Source organism: Molothrus aeneus, chromosome 7, assembly GCF_037042795.1.
Source record: "Molothrus aeneus isolate 106 chromosome 7, BPBGC_Maene_1.0, whole genome shotgun sequence".
Lineage (NCBI taxonomy): Eukaryota > Metazoa > Chordata > Aves > Passeriformes > Icteridae > Molothrus > Molothrus aeneus.
Genome location: NC_089652.1, coordinates 14914461 through 14936546, shown reverse-complemented (window position 1 = coordinate 14936546; position 22086 = coordinate 14914461). Strand labels below are relative to the sequence as shown.

The 22086-nt window shown below is 41.6% G+C and overlaps 1 protein-coding gene across 1 annotated transcript in view; it reads left to right on the top strand.

Annotated features, from left to right (window-relative positions):
- The window catches only part of PPP1R1C (protein phosphatase 1 regulatory inhibitor subunit 1C), a 44950-nt gene extending 23112 nt beyond the window's left edge, over positions 1–21838 (top strand). The window contains 1 exon segment of the mRNA XM_066553504.1: positions 21441–21838. Within this exon segment, the coding sequence (XP_066409601.1) occupies positions 21441–21529 (89 nt within the window). The 3' untranslated portion in view covers positions 21530–21838.
- Positions 21839–22086: the final 248 nt, after the last annotated feature.

Below are 22086 nucleotides of genomic sequence, written 5' to 3'. Positions count from 1 at the left end.
GCTCCAGGCTGGGCTGTGGCTGCTGCAGCAAGCTGTGGCAAACCTGGTGCAACAGGCAGGTTCTTATTACTGTATATCTCTGTGTACTTTGGCTCCTGCTTTTATTTTCCTAAACAAAACCACACCAGAGTTCCTACAGACAGAGCAAATAGCTGACTCATCTCAGAGCATTGCTCTTTTTACTGGAATACAGTGTGCTGGAAAAATCAATGTGAGAGCTATTGATTGAGGTAGTAATCTGGAGAGGGACTCAGCCAGCCAACCAGATAACAGCTGGGCATGGTGTACTTCTTAGTGTTATATTACCAAACCTAATGGATATCAAAGAGGTTTTCCATTTTGCTTTCATAGATATTTCTTTCCTAACGTGCCTCACTAGTGTTGAATTCCATGTTGAATTCCATGCTGGTATGTAGCATGCAATGTTGCAAAAGTCAGTGTCTGAAGATTGCATCAAATGAATCCATTCTATTTTCTGTATGTTGTGATTCAGCTCTTGTCTTTTCATTCATAGTTTTTTTCTGTGTTAAGCAGCAATCTTAACTGAGCATTCATCACCTATAGTTCCCCTCTTTGTGTCAGTTTTTCTTCTGTTACTCCTGTGCTTTTATGCCTTAACTTAAAATTTTCTCATCCTTTAAGGTCTTCTTCTTCAAGTGTGAAGGTTGGCTTGAACCTCCCTATGAAAAATACCATAAAAACAACCACAGGAATGTTTTTCAATTTGAATAGTCACCACTTTTGCCTTGGGCAATCTTTTCCAGTCAGTTCTCAATGTGTAAGGCTTTTTTTTCCTATTTACTAATCTGCTTCTTGTTCTTCTTTTGTATGACAAAACCAAGAAGAATCCTTTGATCCCTTTCCAAAGTAGATGTCCAGTTGGTTTAGCACAAAGGTCCATCCATCTATCAAAGCACAAACAGCATCCTTAGAACTGTCTTCATCATTCTGCTTGGTGGGCTAGAGGAGCCCCTGGAAGTCTTAGTGGAGGCTCATTTTTTACCCTCACGCTTGCCAGAGAAGTCTAAAATGGGATGTTAACCCTTCCAGATAGAGAGGGACCGAGTGAAAGCATCTTAGACTGCCAAGGCAGAAGTGCAGGATTGCACTCGCCCCAGGTGAAGGTGCTTCCTTGGTGTCTCATTCCACTTGAAAATCAGAAGAGCACATTTGAGTCTCAGAGCTGCAGCTTTCCATGCCAGGGCATGCTTTGTGCTCAGGCAGGTTTCCTTTCACCCAGGTAGTCATGTTTGTTTTGGTAGCTCAGCTCATCCTTGGAAGGAAATGCAGACGGCAGTGGCAGGAAGCAAGGTTTACAAAGACTGACAGAAGACAGCCAGAGCTGTTCCCAAACCTGCATTGCTCCCTAGAGGTCCCAAATCCCCACATTATCTCCCAGCTATTGCTATTAATACTAGTGGCTATTTAAACACCATCAAGGTCTCCCCCTGTGAAGGAAGTGCACGTTCCCAAGTGATTTGAGGATTTCATTAGCAGTGAGTCTACTAGCCTGGATGTGCTAGAGGGCAGGGAAATAGGAAAATTTCACTCATCTTAGTTCACTCAGCAAGAGGCTGTTTAGATCAGATCAAGATCCTGCTAATTTCAGCAGGCATTAAAGAGAGTTACTGTAGCTGTCTGTGTTCACTGGACCACCTTTGCAACGAGGAGACATCAAATCATAATTAAAGTAATTCCCCACACAAGAGATACATTTTACTGTTTTCCCTCTCAGCCTTTTGGGAAATAAATGCTTTAAATTCCCCTCCTAATGTATTTTTCTTTGCATAAAAACAAAGGCCTTTTCCTGAGCTAGGCCCCAGCTACAAGATTTGAAATGGGATTAAATCAGTGCTGTTATAAATCTAAGGAACATTCAAAGACATTATTTTGGTTTGAGTCATTAAAACAACCAGAACTCACTGGCTTTTCCCAAAGTGTTCAGACCCAGGGATTTGATACATGCATAATTCTAGTATTTACAATGATGGTTGATATTAAATGAGCTCTTTCTAGCTTCTGCCATGAATTTCAGATGCTCTGCTTGTTTAGTGTCTGCTTGTTCTTCTCTCCAAAGGAAACAACATGCAGAATAAATGATTAAAATCATGATGTCCCTCCTGAAATATGTAATTTATTAGAAGCAATTAGTACAGTGTGTGGCCCTCATCCAAATTTGTAACCCCTTAGGCCAGCCTGACGATGTCTGATGCATCTCATTACTTTGTGACTGAAGGTTAACACGAACATGGGTAGAGTCTGGAGACATTCAAGATTATTGTTAGTATGGTAAGCACTGAGTTTGGAGCCCATGAGAATCATTGTGGAACAAAAATCTCAGCCTAAATTTACTTCAAGTGGCACAGGAATGAAGTTTCTAAGATTTTAGCAGTCACTACAAAAACTTGTATCAATTTACAGGCTGCCTTTTTACATGGCAAACTCTGCAAAGAGCTTCTCGTGTTAACTAAACACAGCAGTGTAAGAACATTCCCACTATTCTAGAAAGAAAAATACCATGTCTTTTTTTGCTTCTGCTTCATACATGGGTTTAAATTTAATTTTTAGGAAATTAATGTTAGCCTTATCATCAGCATCTTACACAGTCTTCTAAACATCAAGGCCAGGCTCACAAATTGAGCTGGTGCCCAGTCAAATTTTTCTTCTGTGGGTGAGTCACTTTGACTCAGCCTATTACATTTTTCCAATCTCTCCAATGATGATCCTTTTTCAAAGATGATTGTGCTGCACATCAGTCACGTGGCCAGAACAGGAGATGGAGATGGTTTTCCATTATCCTCTCAGTGCTGAGTGGTATTTTGGACCTCCTTCCTTTTCCAGTAGGCTAAATGGCTGTGATAACTGCTGGGCAGGGGGCAAGGACTACTGCACAAAACCAGGTTAATTCCAGTGGCTGGAGCAATTCCTGAGGTTGATTCTTTCCCCTAACGCCTTAGCAGAGCTACCATGTCTCTGGAGAAACATCTGTTCTTTAGCCTGGTAGTACCAGCTCTTCACCACATTCCTTTTAAGTAGAAAATCTGTCTCAGTGAGTTGTTTCTTGGGTAACAGAAGGCTAAACTCTGCCTTGTTTTCATGTGCACTGCTCTGGTTTGTTCATGTGTTGTGATGTGACAAAATGCCATCAATGCTCTTCATTTCCTGGGTGGAAGGCCCACAACTGTCTGGACCTGCTGAAGAACTGGGAATAGAAGATTTATGCTTCAGTATTGTATCATTGTGTTTTTTCCTTGTCCCTAACTTGGTCACAAGAGGTGCAGCTTTGTTTCCCAAACTACTTGTTCTCATCATTTATATGCTGTTCTCATCCCCATCTTAGTCAGTGCCCCTCGATACAACCACACCACTTGACGCAGAATGGCCTTGAATGAATTTCCTGGCTTTCTTTACCAAGATGTTACCTTCTAGTATCTGGTCTCTTTCCTCCTCTCTCTACCCTCCTCTCTCCTTCCTCAGACTTGAACAGGAGGATGACGACACTAGATATAATTAAGGGGGAAAAAAAAGTTAAATTAATTAGTGAATCACTGAGTTGGTGACAGGGATACATCAGATTGCTGCCATCTCAAGTTCAGCTGGCTGCCACTGCTACAGTACTGCCCAACACGTTGGCAGACACTGCTGTAGTCTGAATTTAATTTCTTACTGTTGGCAGCTTTGAATACATTTCATTTCACACAGCTGGCAGCTCCTGCTTCAAAATGGCTCTGGCCTTGGCTGCAATAAATACTGCAGCACCTATAGAGAGACCAAGGTGTCCAGAGGAGACTAAGCTTGACATCTGCTCCAGAGTAAAACTGGGATGTTTGTGTTACAGCCACTCTACCTGGAGTGAAGAAGAAAGGGCTGTGTTGAGCACTAATGTCAGTCCCTAAATTACCACGTGTGGTCCAACACAGACCCAAATTCTGGAGGGGTGTTTCTGCTGGCCACATCTGGCTCAGTGTGAAATCCACATATCTGATAGCCCCTTCTAATCTTGTGCAATGAATGCTAAAGGGGCCTCCTTCTAAAGGTATAACTTCATTTTTATGATAGAAAATAATCTTTAAAAGTGCTGTGAAACAGCATTTATAACTTGAAAATAGTGTTATGAAGCATTGTTGTATTAAATACAGGGCAGTGTAAATATCATACTGTTTCTAAGCAGTAACAGACAACATTAAAAACCTTTTAAGAGCTAGCATCATAAAATACTGTAGAACAAAAATATGGGAGACATAGTACATGTTTTAAAATGTAAAATAGAAATCCCAAGAAGGGCAGCATGTGTTGTTCTGGTTACTTTTTTTTACAAGATGTATTTATAGTGAAATTACAAGGATTTTGGCAGTGTTGTGTTCTGAATTGAAGCAGCTTTTGAAGAAAAGATAATATTTTTATAGGAGAACATGTAAGATTCTTATGAAGTCAGCCATTTGACAGAGTATTAAATTTTATTTCCTTGCTGTATGTTCTATGCTGGAGGTTAACAACCAAGCCACATGGCAGACAGTGACTGCAGTCAGCCCTACTGTAATAAATAATAATTGCCCCTCTGTTTCATCTAAAGCATTGTAAATCTGGAATTTGATCCCAAGCAAGATGGCAGAATGAAGACCTAGATTACACATTGCTGCTCCTGTTCAGTGTTTGACGTCTCCCAGACAGGCAGGGCTGGATTGTGCACACAGTGAGGACAAGTGCATCTGTCAGGGCCCCACTCCCCTTGGCTCTGAGGTTCAGCCCCAGTGGGGAGAACATGCTCCTCCTGCAGCACTGCCAGGGGCCATGGCTGGGGGCAGTGGGGGAGCTTGCTCAGGCTCTGTTGGGGTGTTCTGGAGGTAGATGCATTATGTACATACAGAGGTACCTCTCTAAGTAGTGTATTTCTAAAAAGTCCCCACAGTATGTGGGCTGCTGTCTCATTTAATTTGCCCTCAAAAAGAAAAGCCTTCCCTGCATTTGTACCTAACTGCATATTTCTACAGCCCCTCTTTGTCTATTGATGGCTCCCCTCCATGTAGTCAAATTTCATATATAAAAATCCCCACCCCCAAAAGGCAAAGCTTTCAAAAGACAGAATGACTACAGGCAAGCTCAAGGTTAATAGTGAATTTGTACAACATGAAAGGCACCACTGTGCATTGAGCAGTGGCATTAGCCTGACACAGCAAAATCATCCCACGACCTTCCAGCTACGATTCCATCAGCTGTGCTGCTCCTTGTGAGCATGTGCAAGGGGGTGCAGGCTCACAGCCATCAGCCCAGCTCTCACCACCTGCTCTGAGTCCTCCTGGGGCCAGGGCAATGATTTCCATGTGAGTGGCTCCTGGCCACAAGCTGCTCTTCCAGGGACAGTAGCTTGCCATTAGCTCTTTTTGCTTCAGGTTTCACCCTGACCTGAGCCAAGGTCCCAGTAGCACATCAGCTTTGTGACATCTCTGTTACTGAACAACCTGGTCCTTATCTCTGTGGTTAAGCTAAGAGAAACATAGAGAAACCATGCTTCTGATTTTTAGGGACCATCTGTCCTGGGTTTCTTGTGGTGGGGATGTTTTCTGGGTTTTTAGTATTTGAATTTTTTTTTTCCTTTTGAAGTGGATGCCTATTTGAATTTATCAAAACCTAAAAATTTTCTACAGAAGGCCATGTGGTTCTTCTCCCCTCCATAATTTCTCCCTTCCTTCACCCCTTGAGATGCAACATTGCCCAGTATAGCAAGAACACAGAGTTCCCAAAACCATCCTCCAGAGCTTTGGCATGGAGACAAGAACACGAGCAGCCTGAAGATTTCAACCACATCCTTTCAGGCCTGCAGCTAGGACTGAGTGCTCACATGAATTATGTGTGTGACCGTGACCAGAAAAACACAGGAAATACTGCAGCTAGCATATGGATCTGAAAAGGGATTCATTTTCCTGTGAGCTGCACGGGCCAGCAGGATGTTGTTTAAAAGCTCTCATCTGATGGAGCTGCTCGTTTTTCTTGAAATGGAAGGAGAGAGGATAGTTCAGGCTTTTCAGCTCTCACACAACCTGAGAACAACCAGTGTTATTCCACAGATCTCTTATAGCCAGGAGAGATGATTAGCAGGCTCTGAGCAATTTGCAGAGTAACTATTTCCAACAATACAATTAAAGGACTTGTGGGATCTAGAAGGAAAGCACTCCCCTGAAGTGTTTGCTGTGGTTGTCCCAGCTCAGGGTGCATCTCTGCTGTGTATGCTGGCGCACAGCAAGCAGAAAATGTGCACACACATCTGGTAAACCCTGGGAATGGTGCAGGTTTGTGGGTTACTCCCTGCAATGGCACCTTTCCAGGTGACAGGGACACAGGGCACACCTGTCCCTGGAGAGCAGCTGGTGAGGTGCAGGGCACCCACAGGCACCTTTCCAGCTCAGCTGGGACTGGGTGCACACATGAGCCCCAAGGAAGGAGAGGAAGGGAGAGCAGGGAAAGCACAGACACTGCCAGAGAGCAGCAGGGAGAGGGTACCCAGGGGCTGGCCAGCTCCTGCAGAGGCAGAGGGAGGAAACAGCCTTCTCTTTGGTTTTTCAGCAATGAGGAGAAATTATGTAAATTCAGCTTTCAATGTCCTTGCAATCTGAAAGGAAAGAGTTTTTAAAAAAACAGTGGGATTTTTGGCATGCAGGCTCCCTCTGGTGACTCCTAGTGCAGTTCCACTGTTTAATGGAAAGAACAGATACAAGGAGTGGAATGATATTAAATCTGACTAATTTCAACTTAAAATCTGTGAGGTTGCTACATGACTACATTTACCTGCCTTCCAGCAGAATTCCCCACATCCCATGAGTGGTTAGATCCTGACTTTTATTTCAACTCACTCTTAACAAAAGCTAAAGTAAGAAGCGTAAAAACTAATTTTTAAAGAATCTATGACTGTAATCTGAATGTGTCTAACCTTTAGAGAAGTGCCTACCTTTTCTGTATTTTGTCTATATTTTCCCCAATTAAACTGAGTATACTGATATGCTTGCTGTGCTTCCCAGAAAAATTGAGAGCTTTACTTGTTTTCAGACTCTGGCAATTCTGAGTGTCAGGCAGTGTGTTTCTATGGCATAATCGCCTTCTGATTGTACTGGATGCTGGCTCTGGGGTATTTTGATGCTTTTGGCTAACCAGAAGAGGTAGGTTTATCACAAGTCAAGTCACTCACACAATAAAGAGCCACCAAAGATTTTGTCCAAGTGTTGTGCTGCCCATGGCACCTGCAAGGTGAGATTGGTTGTATCTACTGCAATGCAAATAATTTGTGGTCACTGCATTTTATGTTGAATAATGCATTTATTAATATTAGGGTTTAATTTTCCAGCAATCAAAAAGACTTAAATATAAGAATTTGGTGGGGTTTCAGTTGCCTGTAAGCTGAACAAGTTAAAATGAAAACATTTCAAATTTAAAATATTACTAGAGATGTCAAACTAAAGCTTTAACTGTTCTCTTTTCTCCTCTCCCAAAAAATCAGAGACACTGTGCCAGACACCCTCTGAAGTTTAAGCTAGGAATTTGATTTTGCTGAATTTCTCTACCAAAGAAATGACCTGGGTGTGCATAAACATTATGTACTAAATTGGCTTGCATTTGTTTTAAGGGTGTAAAAACCTACCTGTATTACTGTGCAAAACACCATAAATTGCTACAGTCCAGTTTATCTCCCTGGATTCAAGGGATTTGTACCCTTACTCTGTTAAAATTGTTCCTTGCAGCAAAGCAATGCAAGGACTCTATTTCCCAGTGGAAATGATCAGGGTGCCTACACCCAGCTGGGGATGCTCTGGGTGAGAGCTCATTGGCACAGACAAAACCTCTCACAACGTGGTAATGCCAACATCAGTGAAAACACCATCCCACAGCTGCCCAAATCCAAGTTTCACCTTGCAGTCCAGTGGGTGACACCTTTTGTGGAAGCACATTCCCTGCTTCTGTAGGACAGCTCTGCAGTGTCAGTTTGGAAGGGTGATACTGTGTCCTAAGAAAATGTCTCAGAAGCAAAAATTGGGACTTGTTAGGGCAATATGAAGAAAATAGTAATGGCCTATTATTTATAGGCCACCCATGAAAAAACTGTAGTGGGGATAATAAGCAGAACATTTGCCTATCAATCACTTGTTTAATCATAAAAGGTTTTTCTAATTTTGAAGTTGCTTATAAAATATGTAGAAGAAGAAATAATTTCAACATTTGCAATATTACTGATGTGAGGTTATGCTGATGCCAAAATCCTATCTCCTTTGTCATCATAGGAGGGATCAAAATGAAGATAATAATTTTAACTCAGTAGGGAATTAATCAGCAAATTAACAGAGAAGCTTATAGACTTCTGACAAAAGGAAGAGACAGGATTAATTAAAAGTGAAAGCCACATAGTACATGGAAGTACACCACAGAAACACCACCTTGGAATTTTGGGTGACCAGCAAATATTTTGCTCCTGTCTTCATTTTGAAAACTCACTGGAAATATTTTCATCCTAACCCTAAAAATCTCAGGCTGCACAGAGTATTCAGCAAGAAATTTATGTCTAACATTAACAAATTTTTTTCTGTATCTGCCTCAGATCATGGAAAGAAATAATAACCACAAAAATAATAACAAAAATAGAAATTATGGATCCAAAATATAAACTGAACAGAATGCTGGGGGTGTCCTGCCAGACCTGGGGGTGAAACAGAAGAAGCAAAAGCTGTTCAATGATTACACACAGGACTTCATTCTCACCAGGCTTCTGCTTCTCAGTGTCACAACCTCCTCTTCAAGGATTCTCTCCCCTAAGGATGTGGCAATACGTTTTTTCTCAACTACTTAGGTTTCTTAACCTCAGAAAAAATCCCATGTCAATCAAAACCAAAAAATGTAGAGCCACAGTGCAGCTATCCAGGAAAAAGTGAACAGCTGGACAATGCTGTCCACTAAAAACTGAAGTCAGATAAGAATGCCTTAAGAAAACTGAAATACAGCTTCTTGGAAATGGCTTATGAAGTTGGGGAGATTAAAATGTTTTGTAAAGCATTTTCAGTTAGGTTTTGAATGAAAAGAAACCAATCATTACCATTGTGTTTTGAATGTGTATAAAAATCAAATTAATTTTCCTCTGACATGTCTACATTTTTTATATTTAACAAACCAGGCAAAACTAAATGTTCTGGTATTGCTTTTTTTTTTTTTTGGTGGATTTTTTTTTTCTTTCTAAAGGGAACTGCAAAATTTCAGAGATATTTTCCTAATAATGAACAAATGAAAATTGTCTGGCTTCAAGGAAGTGCAACTATTCACCTATTGAGGCCTGCTACTGTCATTTTTAAAAGTGCTCTGGCATGAATCCATCCTGCTTAAACCAAGTCAGGCATGGAACTACCCCGGGCTTGTTACAGAGTGCCTAGTGAAACATCAAGCCCTGAAAGCCTCTCTGCTGGCTGGACAAGGAATCACAGACAAGCGCATTCCCTTTTTTTGGGGGGGGTGGGAGCAAATCACTGTAAGGAATCACAGGAAAAAATGCTAGGCTTTGTTCTTACTGCTCAGAAACTTGCAGATAAGCAGCATTTTCGTTTTTCACTTCACTTGTGCTGGCTGTGCTGCCAGGACAGCAGCGTGCAGTGGGCTTGCCCTGCTCTGGGTCAGCATTCCCAGCCCTTCCCAGCAGCACACACTGCCTCCACTGCAGGGCTTTGAACAGACCTTCATTTCTGCCCACCACAAAAAGACCTCTGCCAGAAAATATGGTTTTTAAACCTTAACAAAAATTGCCATTTGAATGGATGTAATTTAATTTGAAGTTAAAACATATGGCATGAATAAAATGTCATGCTGCTCTTGTGTCACAGTGCAACCTCACAGAGCAGCTAGGTGCAGGTGTCAGGCCGTGTAAGGTCCAAAAAGCTCAGACCCCTTCAGCTCAGGTTCTTTAATACAGCATTTTCTCCAAGAATTAATTGCTGAAGGCAAATCCCTTACAAATGCTTAGGCATTTGCTTTGAAGGCTGGTTTGCACAGCACCAGCAGGAGTTTGGGACAAGAATACACACAGACATAACTGTGCAGTATAAGAGAAATGGCCAGGAGAGCCAGTCAGAAATCTCCCATCAAGAACACAAGAAATAAAACAAATATTATAAAAAGGAAAATGTTCTTGGTTGCTACTATTGGCAGGAACAGATTAGAGGAAATAAAATTATGACACTTGATTCCCTTCCTCACACAGAAATTACCATTTAGTCTTTTAACATATTGGGAGCAGAACTCTCTTGCTTTATCCTCTGTAAAAGGAATAGTAGCTGTGAACAAAGCATTTGCTCCTAGAGACAAGTGGAGGACTGCTTTTGTAAATGCTCACTGATATCAAGGCCTGGAAAGGACCCTTATTTTTATAATTGAAGCTCTGGCATTAACCTTCAACCTAATACTACGCTTGATCCATAGTTGAGGTTGAACAATGGTGTGTATTTTAGAATGCAGCAGTTAAAACTTCTTACAGAAGTTAAGATTTATCTAACTCTCCTTACCTTTTCTTGTTTACTTACAGCAGGTGGGATGATATAATTGTTTTATTTTGTACATAGCAGTCTGTATAACTAAAATTTGGCTTGTCCCTACCTCCAAACAGACTTACCTTCTGTGGCTGGAATACTGAGCATTGTTTCATGCTGTCTTTAGCATCAGCTTTCCCAAGTCTTTGCTGATGTGATTTTCTAGCTGTAAAACTTACTTCCCACTTTTAGCCTCCTAGCTTATTTTAAGATAGTCAGGCTACAGAGTGGCTCCAACTGGATACATAGGCTGGAGAAGCAGGTGGTTAATCCTAAGAATGACAGAAGTTGCCTGTGAAAGATGGTTTAATTTAAAGAAGCTGTGTTTAGAAAATGCTACTCACTAACTTTTAAGGCCAGTGAGTTCTAAGACATAATTTGTGACAGTAGCAGAGCTTTTGACTTCTGTTATTATGGAGCAGCTGATTAGAGGTTTGAAAATGTGGCCTTTAATTTGGTGGAATTACTGTAATCCTTTGACATAAGGGAACAATTCTGCCAGTGCTATGATTCTGACCTTCTCTCAGGCACACAGCTGCCTGACTGAAAGTGGTGCTGATGTAAAAAGTGAGGGCTTAGCAACTCCAGCAAATGAACACACTGCCCAGTAAGGTTTGGCTTCCAGACAAGTGCTTTTTCAGTGGAGATTCTGACCATCTAACAAGCTTCCCAGGACCCATCAAAGCATAGCACCTTTGAAGGTCTACCTGCACTGAATTCAAGCACACTTACCAGCAGTTCTAAGCCTGTCTTTTAGCTGTGAAAAATTGGGATGGAAAAGTGTCAGCTGGAAAGCTCTAATCCTCTCCTGATTGCCAGCCCCAGCTGCCTGGTCAGAGCAGCACAGGAGCCATGAGGAGGAGAGCCTTGCAGTACTGCCTGGATTCATTACTGCCATGGAAGACACCTCTGCATGTTTTTCTGATCAAGTTTTTGGGGTATTTGACCAAGACCCATCCTCCACAGAATCAGCTAAGAAATATTTTCTGGTTTCCCAAAGGGTAAAATCACCCCTTGCTGGCTGACTGCAGGAGGTTCTGCTCTTCATGTGAGCTCTGAAGACTGGCTGCCTTCTGCAGTCTGAGGGCTGGCAAGGGAAGGAAGGACCAGCAGAACAAGATGTTTCCATACCAGGAGAAGTTGCCTGGGGCAACAGAAACCTCTCTGTTTACTCTTTAGGCTACTGTACATGGGAGATGCAATCCCTTCAGCCATGGCAAAGCTGACCCCTCTCTCCAGTGCAGGTCCTGGCCGGCCTGTGGAGGGTCCACAAAAGCCTTTCTGTGCAAGAAGCTCCTTCACGTGACTCTTAAGGAGCCACTGCTGCTTCAAGCCATCCTGAGAGGGAAAAAATGGAAAGTGGAAGGCAATGTCTCATAGAACAAACTGGAAAGTAGCCAGGCATTTGCAACATGATTTTTGCTGCTCTCATACAGTCTTCATTGTAATAGTTTAACAGTGAGCCTTTTGACTGAAAGTAGCCTCAAATGAGCCTCAAGATTTGTCATTTAAAAGGCTCACCATGGCAACTGAGGATGGTATGACTTGAGCTAAGAGAAGAGTTAGCAGCAACCAGCAGACATTTAGAAAATTAGTCATACTTTGTTGCTGGGTTTCTGAATGATCATTCACAAACCTCTACAGGGCCATGGTGACATGCTGAATATGCTGATGATCTGATCTGCTCCAGATCAGATATGTGACCTACATAAACCCATCATATTTGCCAATGCTTCAGATCATTTGTTTTGGTTTAGTCATGCATATTAGAGAGGAAAAAAAAGTAAATGAATTTGCAAGGCTGAATAATGTCTTGGTCTCATAATCACAACACATGAGAATTTTTTTCTCCTCATTTTGAGCTGAGGTGTAAAATAATACAACACATGGAGGAGGTTTTTTTATTATTCATATATTGCTATAATGCCAGCCTAGTTTAAACTGCCACATTGGCACTCCAGATTCTTTTCATTCTAAATGTTGGAGGTCTCCCATATCTGCTGCTGTTTGAATATTGATTTACCATTTACATCAATGGTAAATCACAGAGTGACAACCTGACTTTGCTTTTTCTAAGCTAATCTAAACAGGAGTTTGAGAATATCTAGTCCACCTACTTTCTGTACCAACTCATTTATCTCATCTCCCAAACTTTAAAGTCACATACAGTATTTTACATAAATTCATTGCAGACAAACAGTAGCTGGGGTTTTGTCTTTATAACTGCAACTTAGGATCAATGATGTATGTTGACTCTTCTTTCTTTAACAATAGTAAGAGAAAATCTCTTAAATTTCTGGAGAAGTGGGACCAAGATCTGTGTAATAGAGAAAAGACCTGGTTATGCTCAAACTCATTGGCCACAGGACCAAGGGCCACCCTTGCATGTTGGTTATCAAGCTTCTGTGAAACCTTGCTTAACAGAAACTCACAGGCATGGGTACCACTCAGAGTCCCTTGGGACTGTTGCACAGTGCATCATTTTTCAGTCTTTCTCCACAAAGGACAACCAAATTTTAGAAAACTTTCAAAGGCTGTATCAAGCAGACTGTTCACAGTTACCAACATCTATAAAGCAAAATTTTCCACATCCCTTTATTTTTATTTTGCCTTCCCTCCCTCGTGTTTTTTCTGTTCGCTCACTCATACACATGGGAGTTGCCAAGGCCTGGGACTGTGTGTTTTGTTGTGTTTTATTGCTGTCATGTCATAGGTAACTTTTTGATACTCTTTGAACCGCCAGTAGATTAGAGACCACCCAAGGGAGTGGCTGCCTTGGGACACACAGCCTGGGCTCTTGTTGCCAGATCTTCTTGGAAGCAGGATTAACCTCCTGCCACAGGTCATCTAGTTTGATTATTGAACATGAGCACCAGCAGATGAAATAACAGCTGCCAGCTTGTCAGACTGAAGCCATTCTACTGGGTAGGCGTGAAGAAGCACAAGGAGCGATGTGTAAAATGCATCTTGTGTTCGCATACACACATCAGCCATTGTCTGGCTCTTTGTTCATACTCAGTAACATCCACTGATCACTGCACACAACAATTCTTGTCATATCGTATTGAGGTTAATGAAGCATCCAGGAGCCCACACCAGGAATTCAGTCCATGCCACATAAACCTTGTTCAAACATTTAACAGAAGCTGGTTGTTGCACCAGGGAACTCCCAGCTAGGGAGTAGCAATCCAGCCCAAGGACTGATAGAGAATGTTAGGGAGGAAAGCAACAGTCTTTGTCTCAGCAGGTTGGCAACAAAAATGTGCTCAGCGTGTTTCTGGATATAGCCATGGAGGCAGATAGTTGTATCTCTCCAGGACTTTAGGAGAAGGAATGAAAATGTTAATCTAAAAGCCTAGCAATCTGAGAAGCAAAGCTGAATCATCTCCTGATTTGAGATGAGTACAGATGATGCCCATAATATATGAAGAAATTTAATTTTCCTTGAAAGCATAAATAGCCACCATTAGTCTGAAATATATTGGAGGGAATCAATGGAGGGAACTCAAGGGGGAAAGCAGTGGCAGGAGAAAAGGTACATTTATAAAGCTAGGAGAAGGAGATGTGGTAGTAGCGAACACCTCAGAAAAAGGAGACTTTCGAAGTCTGGATAAATAGTAAAAACTATATGGGACACATTAAGCAAGAAAAAACATGCAAGACTCAGATGACAATTGGATATGGGGATCTAGAGAGGAGTGGAAATCAGAAATGTGTAAACCTAAATATCAGGAAAAAATGACAGTGTTGTTCATGGTAGATGAATGTCTTGGACAGGACTTCAGATCAAGATCTTGATTTTGACCACTTTGAGGTGCTGTCTTAGACTTTCACCAGCTTGCACATAAGATGCACTCTACAGTTTTAACCTGGGCAGAAGGGAAAATGACTCTCAGAGAATGGCAAGGAGAAAGGATTACAACAGCAGAAGAACCAGAGGGAAGGAGAACCAAGGCAAAAATTGTCAGAGGCAAAGATATCAGCAGTCTGGAAAGGATGGAGAGGGAGGTCACTGGGCACTTGGCCAGAAAGCTGAGACTGGGTCCAAGGGCAACTGGATCAAAGGAAATGGAGGATGGGGGCAGAGAGGGCTGATAAGGTGGAACCAGTGAGCATCATTTTTGGTGAGCTGAATGGTAGCGAGAGAAGAAGGGGAGGCAGGTAGGGTTAAGGATAGGGTTAATGGTTTTTCAGAGTTACTAATGAAAGCTTAAGCACTGAACTCTGACTTGTATGCAGGTTCAGCTTATCTAAACCACTTGAAGTAAAAATGGATTAAAGGTTTCAGGAACTGATTGTACAGTTGATGAAAGATGAAGGAGAGAGATAACAGGTCATTTATGCAAAGAGAAAACAAGAGAAAGCTCAAAATAGGTTTTTGGGAAACTATAGCATTTTTCTTACTGTTCTGTTCTTGCATGCTCTATATATGCCCTCCTGTATTTCAGCTGTTTAAAAAAAATTAAATATATAGTAGGATTTAATTTCTTTCCAGCCAAAGAACCAAATTTTTGATCAAGAAAGTCAAAATGCCTAGGAGATGTATGTGCAGGGGTAAGTTTTGAGTTTCTCCATGACCAGTAATGACAGCTGTGTTTCTGTCTTCAAATGGGGCAGAGACAAGACAAGACACAAATTTCTTGCATTTGAATAAATTGGACAGCATAGCTGGCGTGTACCTGACAATGAACATTTGAAGATGATGAAACTGGATTTTTCTAAACTTCTATGAAGCATAAAGTGTCAAGAATGGAGGCTAGTGAAGCTGTATTCTGTTGAACTGAAAGTCATCACAGAGAGGAAAAGTTTTTAATAATTATTCAGCTTCTGTCAAAGGAGTTTTCTGCCAGACAGCTGCTTCTGCCGGCTCTGATGGTCCTCAGCTTCTGCTGGAGGTGGGAGGAGCAGGAAGCATTAAAGCTTTTCAGAGCTGAGACTGTGTCCTGTGCCCATCAGAGCTGGATTGTGGCGCTCATGGCAGGGACAGGCTCTGGACTCTCCCACTGGCACTGACCAGCAGAAGGGAGCACTTTCCATCCCAGGGAGAACCAGATGTTTCTGGAAACATCTGCCAAAACATCTTGTGAAGTGTAGAGAGTCCATGTTACTCCCATTGACAGATGCCTGAGCAAGAAAGGCATTTCTTGTGAAACAGGGTGCAGAGACCTTGGGTTTATTACCACAGTGTGGTTTTTTAACCTGTTACATCTGCAGGCAGCTGAGCGTATTCTTTTAATTGCAATGGCAGTCAGCACCCTCAGGCACCACAGCCTGGTAGTGACTGAGACAATGATGTGCCCCTGAGGCCCCAAGGGAAGATGAGCCATTTCAGCTGCAGTGCCAGGACTCACCTGCAGAGGAGCAGCTCTCTGCCTCCCTCTCAGGAATTACATTTTTCTGTTGCAGTTCCATGCACTGGGCCACAACTGGGGTGTGATTTGTATGTGAGATTTTGGGGATCTCATGGGTGTATCTGTCACATGCTAGAGATGCTCCAGGTTCACTAACTTTAATCCCATTATTTTTGAGAAATATGCAGATCACATAAATGTATATATAAATCACAGTGGAGCACATAATTGAGAGTTTGCATGCTTTCCAAAATCAGCACAGAAATATTGATTCAGTCTGGCCCCACAGTTTTAAGGAGTGAAGAGGAATCTTGTTCCTCAATTAAGCCTGACTGGTGCACTTAGACACTTCATCACTTTTCTAGAGAAAGGAGTCATTTGAAGCTCCCAGGTGGATCAATATGTAGCCATGCAGTTAATGTTAATACATTGTTATAAACCATAAGATGCATTTACTAAGTTTTGATTTCATAAAATCATATAGTCATTTAGGTTGCAAGGAACCTTGGGAAAGTCCATAGTTGAACCTGATGCATAAAGTAGAATTAGCACCAAATTTAACAAGGTTGTTCAATGCTTTGTCTAGTTCAATACTGAAAATCTCCTTGAATCATATTTTCATTGTGAAATCACACCAGTGCTTAAATACACTCAGTGGAATAATTTCTTCCTTATATCCAGTCAGAAAATAGTCTCTTCCAATTCACAACCAGACACCTTCATCCTCTGGGTACCTTTCCTGGGTACAGGCAGGCTGCTGTTAGGTTGCCCCAGAGTTGCCCCTGACCTGATGCAGCTGCTGTTATCTCCTGTAACTGTGGGGCCATCCTTTCACATGGAGGAGGCTGCCCTGGAAGAACTGCCAGCTTCCTTTGGCTCTTCACAAGTGCTTTGCATTGCACCCAGCCAAAGACCTGTGGTGGATGCTGGATTTAATGACATTAATTTGAGTGTTTTTTCTGTTTGGTTGGTTTTTGTTGTTTGTTTGGGCTTTGTGTTTTCTGTCTGTTTATTTGTTTGTTTTGTTGGCATATTCTCAATCAAAACTTGAATTGGGAAAAAAACATTATGAAGAAGACACATCAGAGAAACATAATTTAAACATATTTAACTGGTGAATGCAAACCAGAATGTACCATTAAAAAGAACAGTCCTTTTTCCTGTTTAGTGATATGAGTCTATGATATTTCTTTTGATATTCTCATTTTTGCTAGGGAAAATAGAAAACAATTAATTTAGCACTGGCTGAGACATTTTTATTTTGCTGTTATCCTGTTTGGCCAGGTCTGTTTGCATGATTATTTCAAAGCGATTTGAGTTCTGAAATGCTGAAAATGAGCCTGTTTTTTTCTATGCCTTTCACTGCTTTCTGCAAATCTGGAAATGTGTTTTTGATAGAGAGAGGATCAGCTCCAAATCGTAAAACTAAATAACCCTTCAAACTTTAGGGAATTCAAGCTGCCAACCAGACTTCAATCCTGAGTTTGGTAAATGTCAACACCCTTCCTTGGGCAGTGAAGCAGAGTGAAGGAAGAAGTGTTAAATAGAATGGGGAGCTGCTTTAATTACTTGAATATTTTTAAATTTTTTCCAGGAGATATTTAATTCAGGAGCACTTGGTTGTTTCAAATCTTGTGACCCTACTTAGCTTTCTAAGCTGGTACTTTGGTTAGATGGAGAGAAGCTAAAAGACAGCTGCTGATGAAGCAGCATGAATATGATGTGACTGCAAAAATGACACAAAATTGTCCCATTCTCATTCATAATTTATCAGTATCTAGGATTCTACAAATATTCTTGAGACAGCGACTTCATCTAAAAAGAATGAAGTCTTTTTAGATGACTTTTGCCAGTTCAAATTATATTTGAGTATATATTCCAATCTGGTTTGGAATTATGGGTTTGTTTATCGACATTAATTGTATTAAATTACCTGCAGTGAAATATAAGCCCTTTGAGAAAAAACAATTATTGTCCTGCAGGTTTTAGCAGTGTTCAGACAGACCTTGCTCTAAGCAGCATAACGATGAGTGTGAAGACATTGTGGGTATGAAACATTTTCCAGGGAGTGGTGAGAAGGGGCAGTGTTTGGTCTGGAAGGGTTTTTGCTGCCAGAAATCCCAGGTGAAGAGCAGAGCCCCAGGCAGGGTGTGACACTGAAGCAGGGGCTGGGTCAGGTGCAGAGGGGATTGGGAACCCATGGGGACAGTGGATGGGTGGCACCCTGTGAGCCCCATCCCCAGGAAAGGGCAGAGAAGGGCAGGGAACCCAGTGGGAGAAATGGAGCAGCATCAGGACAGTGCAGGCACAGCACTTCAGGAAACTGAGTGCCCACAAACTCCTTGCTTGGAAAAAGGGACATTGATGGGACTGGGTGACTGCATGGATCAGCGTTTGCAGACCTCCCTTTTTGCTACTGACACTGTAAAGCTTGTGCAGTTTATGTGGAATCAGTAACTTGATGTTTCTAACTTGGATGTGCTCTTACACACAAATGATTTCTTCTAAAATATCCTGGTTTGTTTTGCTTTTTTGGTACAAGTAAAATCTTACAGTCTGTATTTCATGTTCATCTTTACACTGTGTTAAAAAAAATGAACAGAAATCACCCCCAAACTACAGCATTTTAGTCCTTCTTGGTTACTAGCTGAGAAAGCTGAGGTCACGAGCTGTATCACTGGTACAAAGATTGGAAATATGAGAAGGAAATATCCTTTCTCATAAATTAGCATTGCCATAGTTGTGGTTGTAAAAACAGCTGAGATGACCTGAGTAATGAATTTTTACTCAGTCTCTAAAAGAATGCAACCTTTCAGCAAACAATAGATATTGCTAAGATAGATAGATAATAGGTATTGCTAAGCAAAGATGCTGAACTGATCCAGCAAAACACTCTGTGGGTAGAACTTCACCCCACTACCTGCTTGTCACATGGTTCATATTGACAAAGGGTAGGGCACACCTGAATAACCCCACTGGAGCCACCCTGGAGAGCCACTGTCCCAGCCTCTGCTCTTGAGCTGTGGCTGAATGTGCCAGTGTGCACCTGCCCAGCTCTGGTGCCTTCTAATCACTCTTGGCAGCCACTGTGGGCTACTGCAATGTTATGTGGCTAGATATGCTTTTAATCCAGGAGTATGATTGCTGTAATTTAACTAAGTATTTTCATTACTCCAGGCCATTTTTTGCACTGTAAAAGTCTGCAGCTTTGTGCAGGAAATGTATCTTTTCAAGGCAGTTACCAGCATTTCCTGTCATATATGTTCATATGTTACTGACAGGAATTTCATTACCTCTATGTCAATTCACACTGGTTTATTCCATTGTGTAGATGAGCATCTTATTTCATAATGCCACACCAAGGGTCAGCTCATTCTGACAACCTGATGCTGTGAGAACATCTTGAGGCTTATATATAACTACATGAAGTCTTGTGCATTTACTGGTCAGAGGAGGAAACTTCCAAGGGACACTGTAGCATAAAATGACTGGCAGAGGTGAAGGCAGGCTGCAGAATGGAGTTTATGAAAAAATCATTAAATAAGATCAATAGCTACTTGCCATGCAAAAAATCAATGGGTAATGCTCAGTGATGTAATTTCTCTCAATTTCCTACAATTTTCATATTTAATATTGCAATTAAACCACATGGCCAAAAGTCTTCACTCCTACAAAAAATACAGTTCCATGGTTTCATCATACCATATATGACATGCCTTCTTTTCTGTCCATAACGTTGCCCTTCTTATCTTTGAAAAGCTCCCTAAAAAAATTATTCACTCTGACTCCAGTAATTCCTGACAGGAGTACTGAACAGCAGCTGTTAGATGAGTACTGTGAATTGTACAAGAAATGGCTCTGTAAGTGCAGAGGAAATAACAGGAGAAAAATTTACCTTAAAAACGAAACATAATTTGGAAACAAATGTCTATTAACCTGTAGTTAGGAGAAATCATATTTAAAGTGTTTGTCTTACTAAAGGGTGCTGCTAAAGAGCTTGGTAGTAGCTGAGCACCTTCATGTATCACAGCTCTTAATTGGAAATGGCTGGATTATTGCAGGGTGCACTTACAAGAACTGTGGCTTTGGAGCATTAATGTGTTTGCTTGGTTTATGTCAGAACAACAACTTCCCAGGAGACTGTGTGCTGTCATTTGTGTGAAAGAAAAGAGAGAGAGGAGCCCAGGGCCCAGCACAGAGCTCCTCTTAGAAGTGGAGTTGGCTGTTGTACAGCCATTGTAAGATACTGTTTTCAGCTATTTTTAACGTTGTGGAACTGAAATAACTTATGCTGAGATTTTTTTCAAGTAATATATCTGGAAAAAAAAATCTATCCTGTATTTTGGAGTAGTGTGGACATAAACAGTGAGGTGTAGAAGCTTTCCAGATGAAGAGGCGCTGGGGCCAAAGCTCTTGGACTTACACCATCATCAGTTCTTCTTACTCACAATTAGCAGTAATCTGGATCTTGCCCTCACCCCTCAAGGGTGAACCCCTTTTTGAAAAATGTGCCCCTACAAGTGCTATGACTTGCAGGGGGCACATTGGGGTGTTTGATTATCTAGCAGTGATTATATAAAGCAGCTGGGGTGTCACTTCTCCTCATCATAGAGAGGAAGTGATCCAAAAGGGAAGCATTTTTCCTGACAGTTAGAGATGGCTACTAGGACTATGTATGATCTTTAATGAAATCAAAAATATTTTTATGCCATGACAGTAGCAGCACCAGATAATAGCCTAATTCAGGCTTATGTTTTGTTCAAATCATGCAGTTTTGATCAGTTGTTATCCCACTTTGCTTGTCATAAACTGGGGGACCCCAAGACTAATCTTGCACATTTGCTCTTTAGGTTTTTTGAAAATAACGTTTCTTCTCTCATCTTTTTATCTTGATCTTGCTTCCTTTTCCAGCTCGAATTCTATCACACCAAGGCAGAGCTGAGAAGATGAGATTAGGCCCATTCATTGAAGTCTGCTTCCTTGTACTGAACTTGAGACAGGGAAATATCTGTAATTTGATTCATTTTCATAAAGTCTACTTTACTTGTTGGCTGATACCTGCCAGCAGTACCTACTTCATAACTGCCCTCAAAGCTTAACTTCCAAATATCCTGTGATAGGTATTTACCCTTGTCATCCAGCCCCTCATGGTATTTGGAGGTCAAAAGAACCCATTCTCCATGTAAGAAATGATCCAGTGTAGTCACAGCTTTGGTGCCAGCAGTCACCTCTCTGTCAGGACAGAGCCTCTGTCAGGCTCCCCTTGGCTCAGGACAGCTTTGCAATGGTGTTCAACACACACTTGATCAAGGCTTACCAAGGAAAAAAGAAGCAAATACTGTTCAGAATCTTTATTCAAGGAAGAGAATATCTCTGTTGTAAATACACCATCATAGAACTTGAACTAAGAGGCTTGTTTAAAAAAGGAGGAAATATGAGCATTAAACTTGCCCTTATTTTGGTTTTCTGTTCCTTCCTCCACAAAAAAATACCTGATGCAAACCAAACACAACCTTAACCATGACTTCTGTATTTTCAGGGATTAAGCATCTGAAGAGTCAGAGCGAGTCAGTGTTCCCAGAAGAAGAAGAGGGGCTTGGCGAGCGGGAAGAGGAGTGGGGCCATTAGCCAGCACGGAGCGGCCTGGAGCCCGCCCGGAGCCCTGCCCGGCCCCGCCGCGTCCTGCCCGGCCCGGCAGGCCCCGGGGCTCCACAGGCACTGCACACGTGTCCTGCCGCCCTTCCTCCCGGAGACAAAACTGTTCTTTTAAACTCGTTTTTTTCTTTTATTTTCTATGACTTAGAAATGTAATTCGCAAATGTGTTAGCTCCCTGAGGTCAGTACTGCCAGAGCTTAACTACTGTGTGTGAGCTGTATCTAAGGCTTCTTGTAAATAAAAGTGATTTAAAAGGTACAAAATAAATAATACATTAATTTAGACAAGATTGTCTGTTGTACAGAGGGTTTGTCTTGCTACAGAGAAGTGTTCCTATAAAATGATCCTTTCAGTTAAGGACAGTTTTTACCCTTGTCAGTAGAATTACTTGTGGTGATGTGGATGGAAAAAGGGTAACAAAGCAAGCAGAGGTGGCTCTGTCCAGAGAACGATGCAAAGACACCTTTGTGCTCCCTGATATGGGACACTGAAATACTTGCCTTGCTTTGTTCTGAGGCTGCCTTGTCTC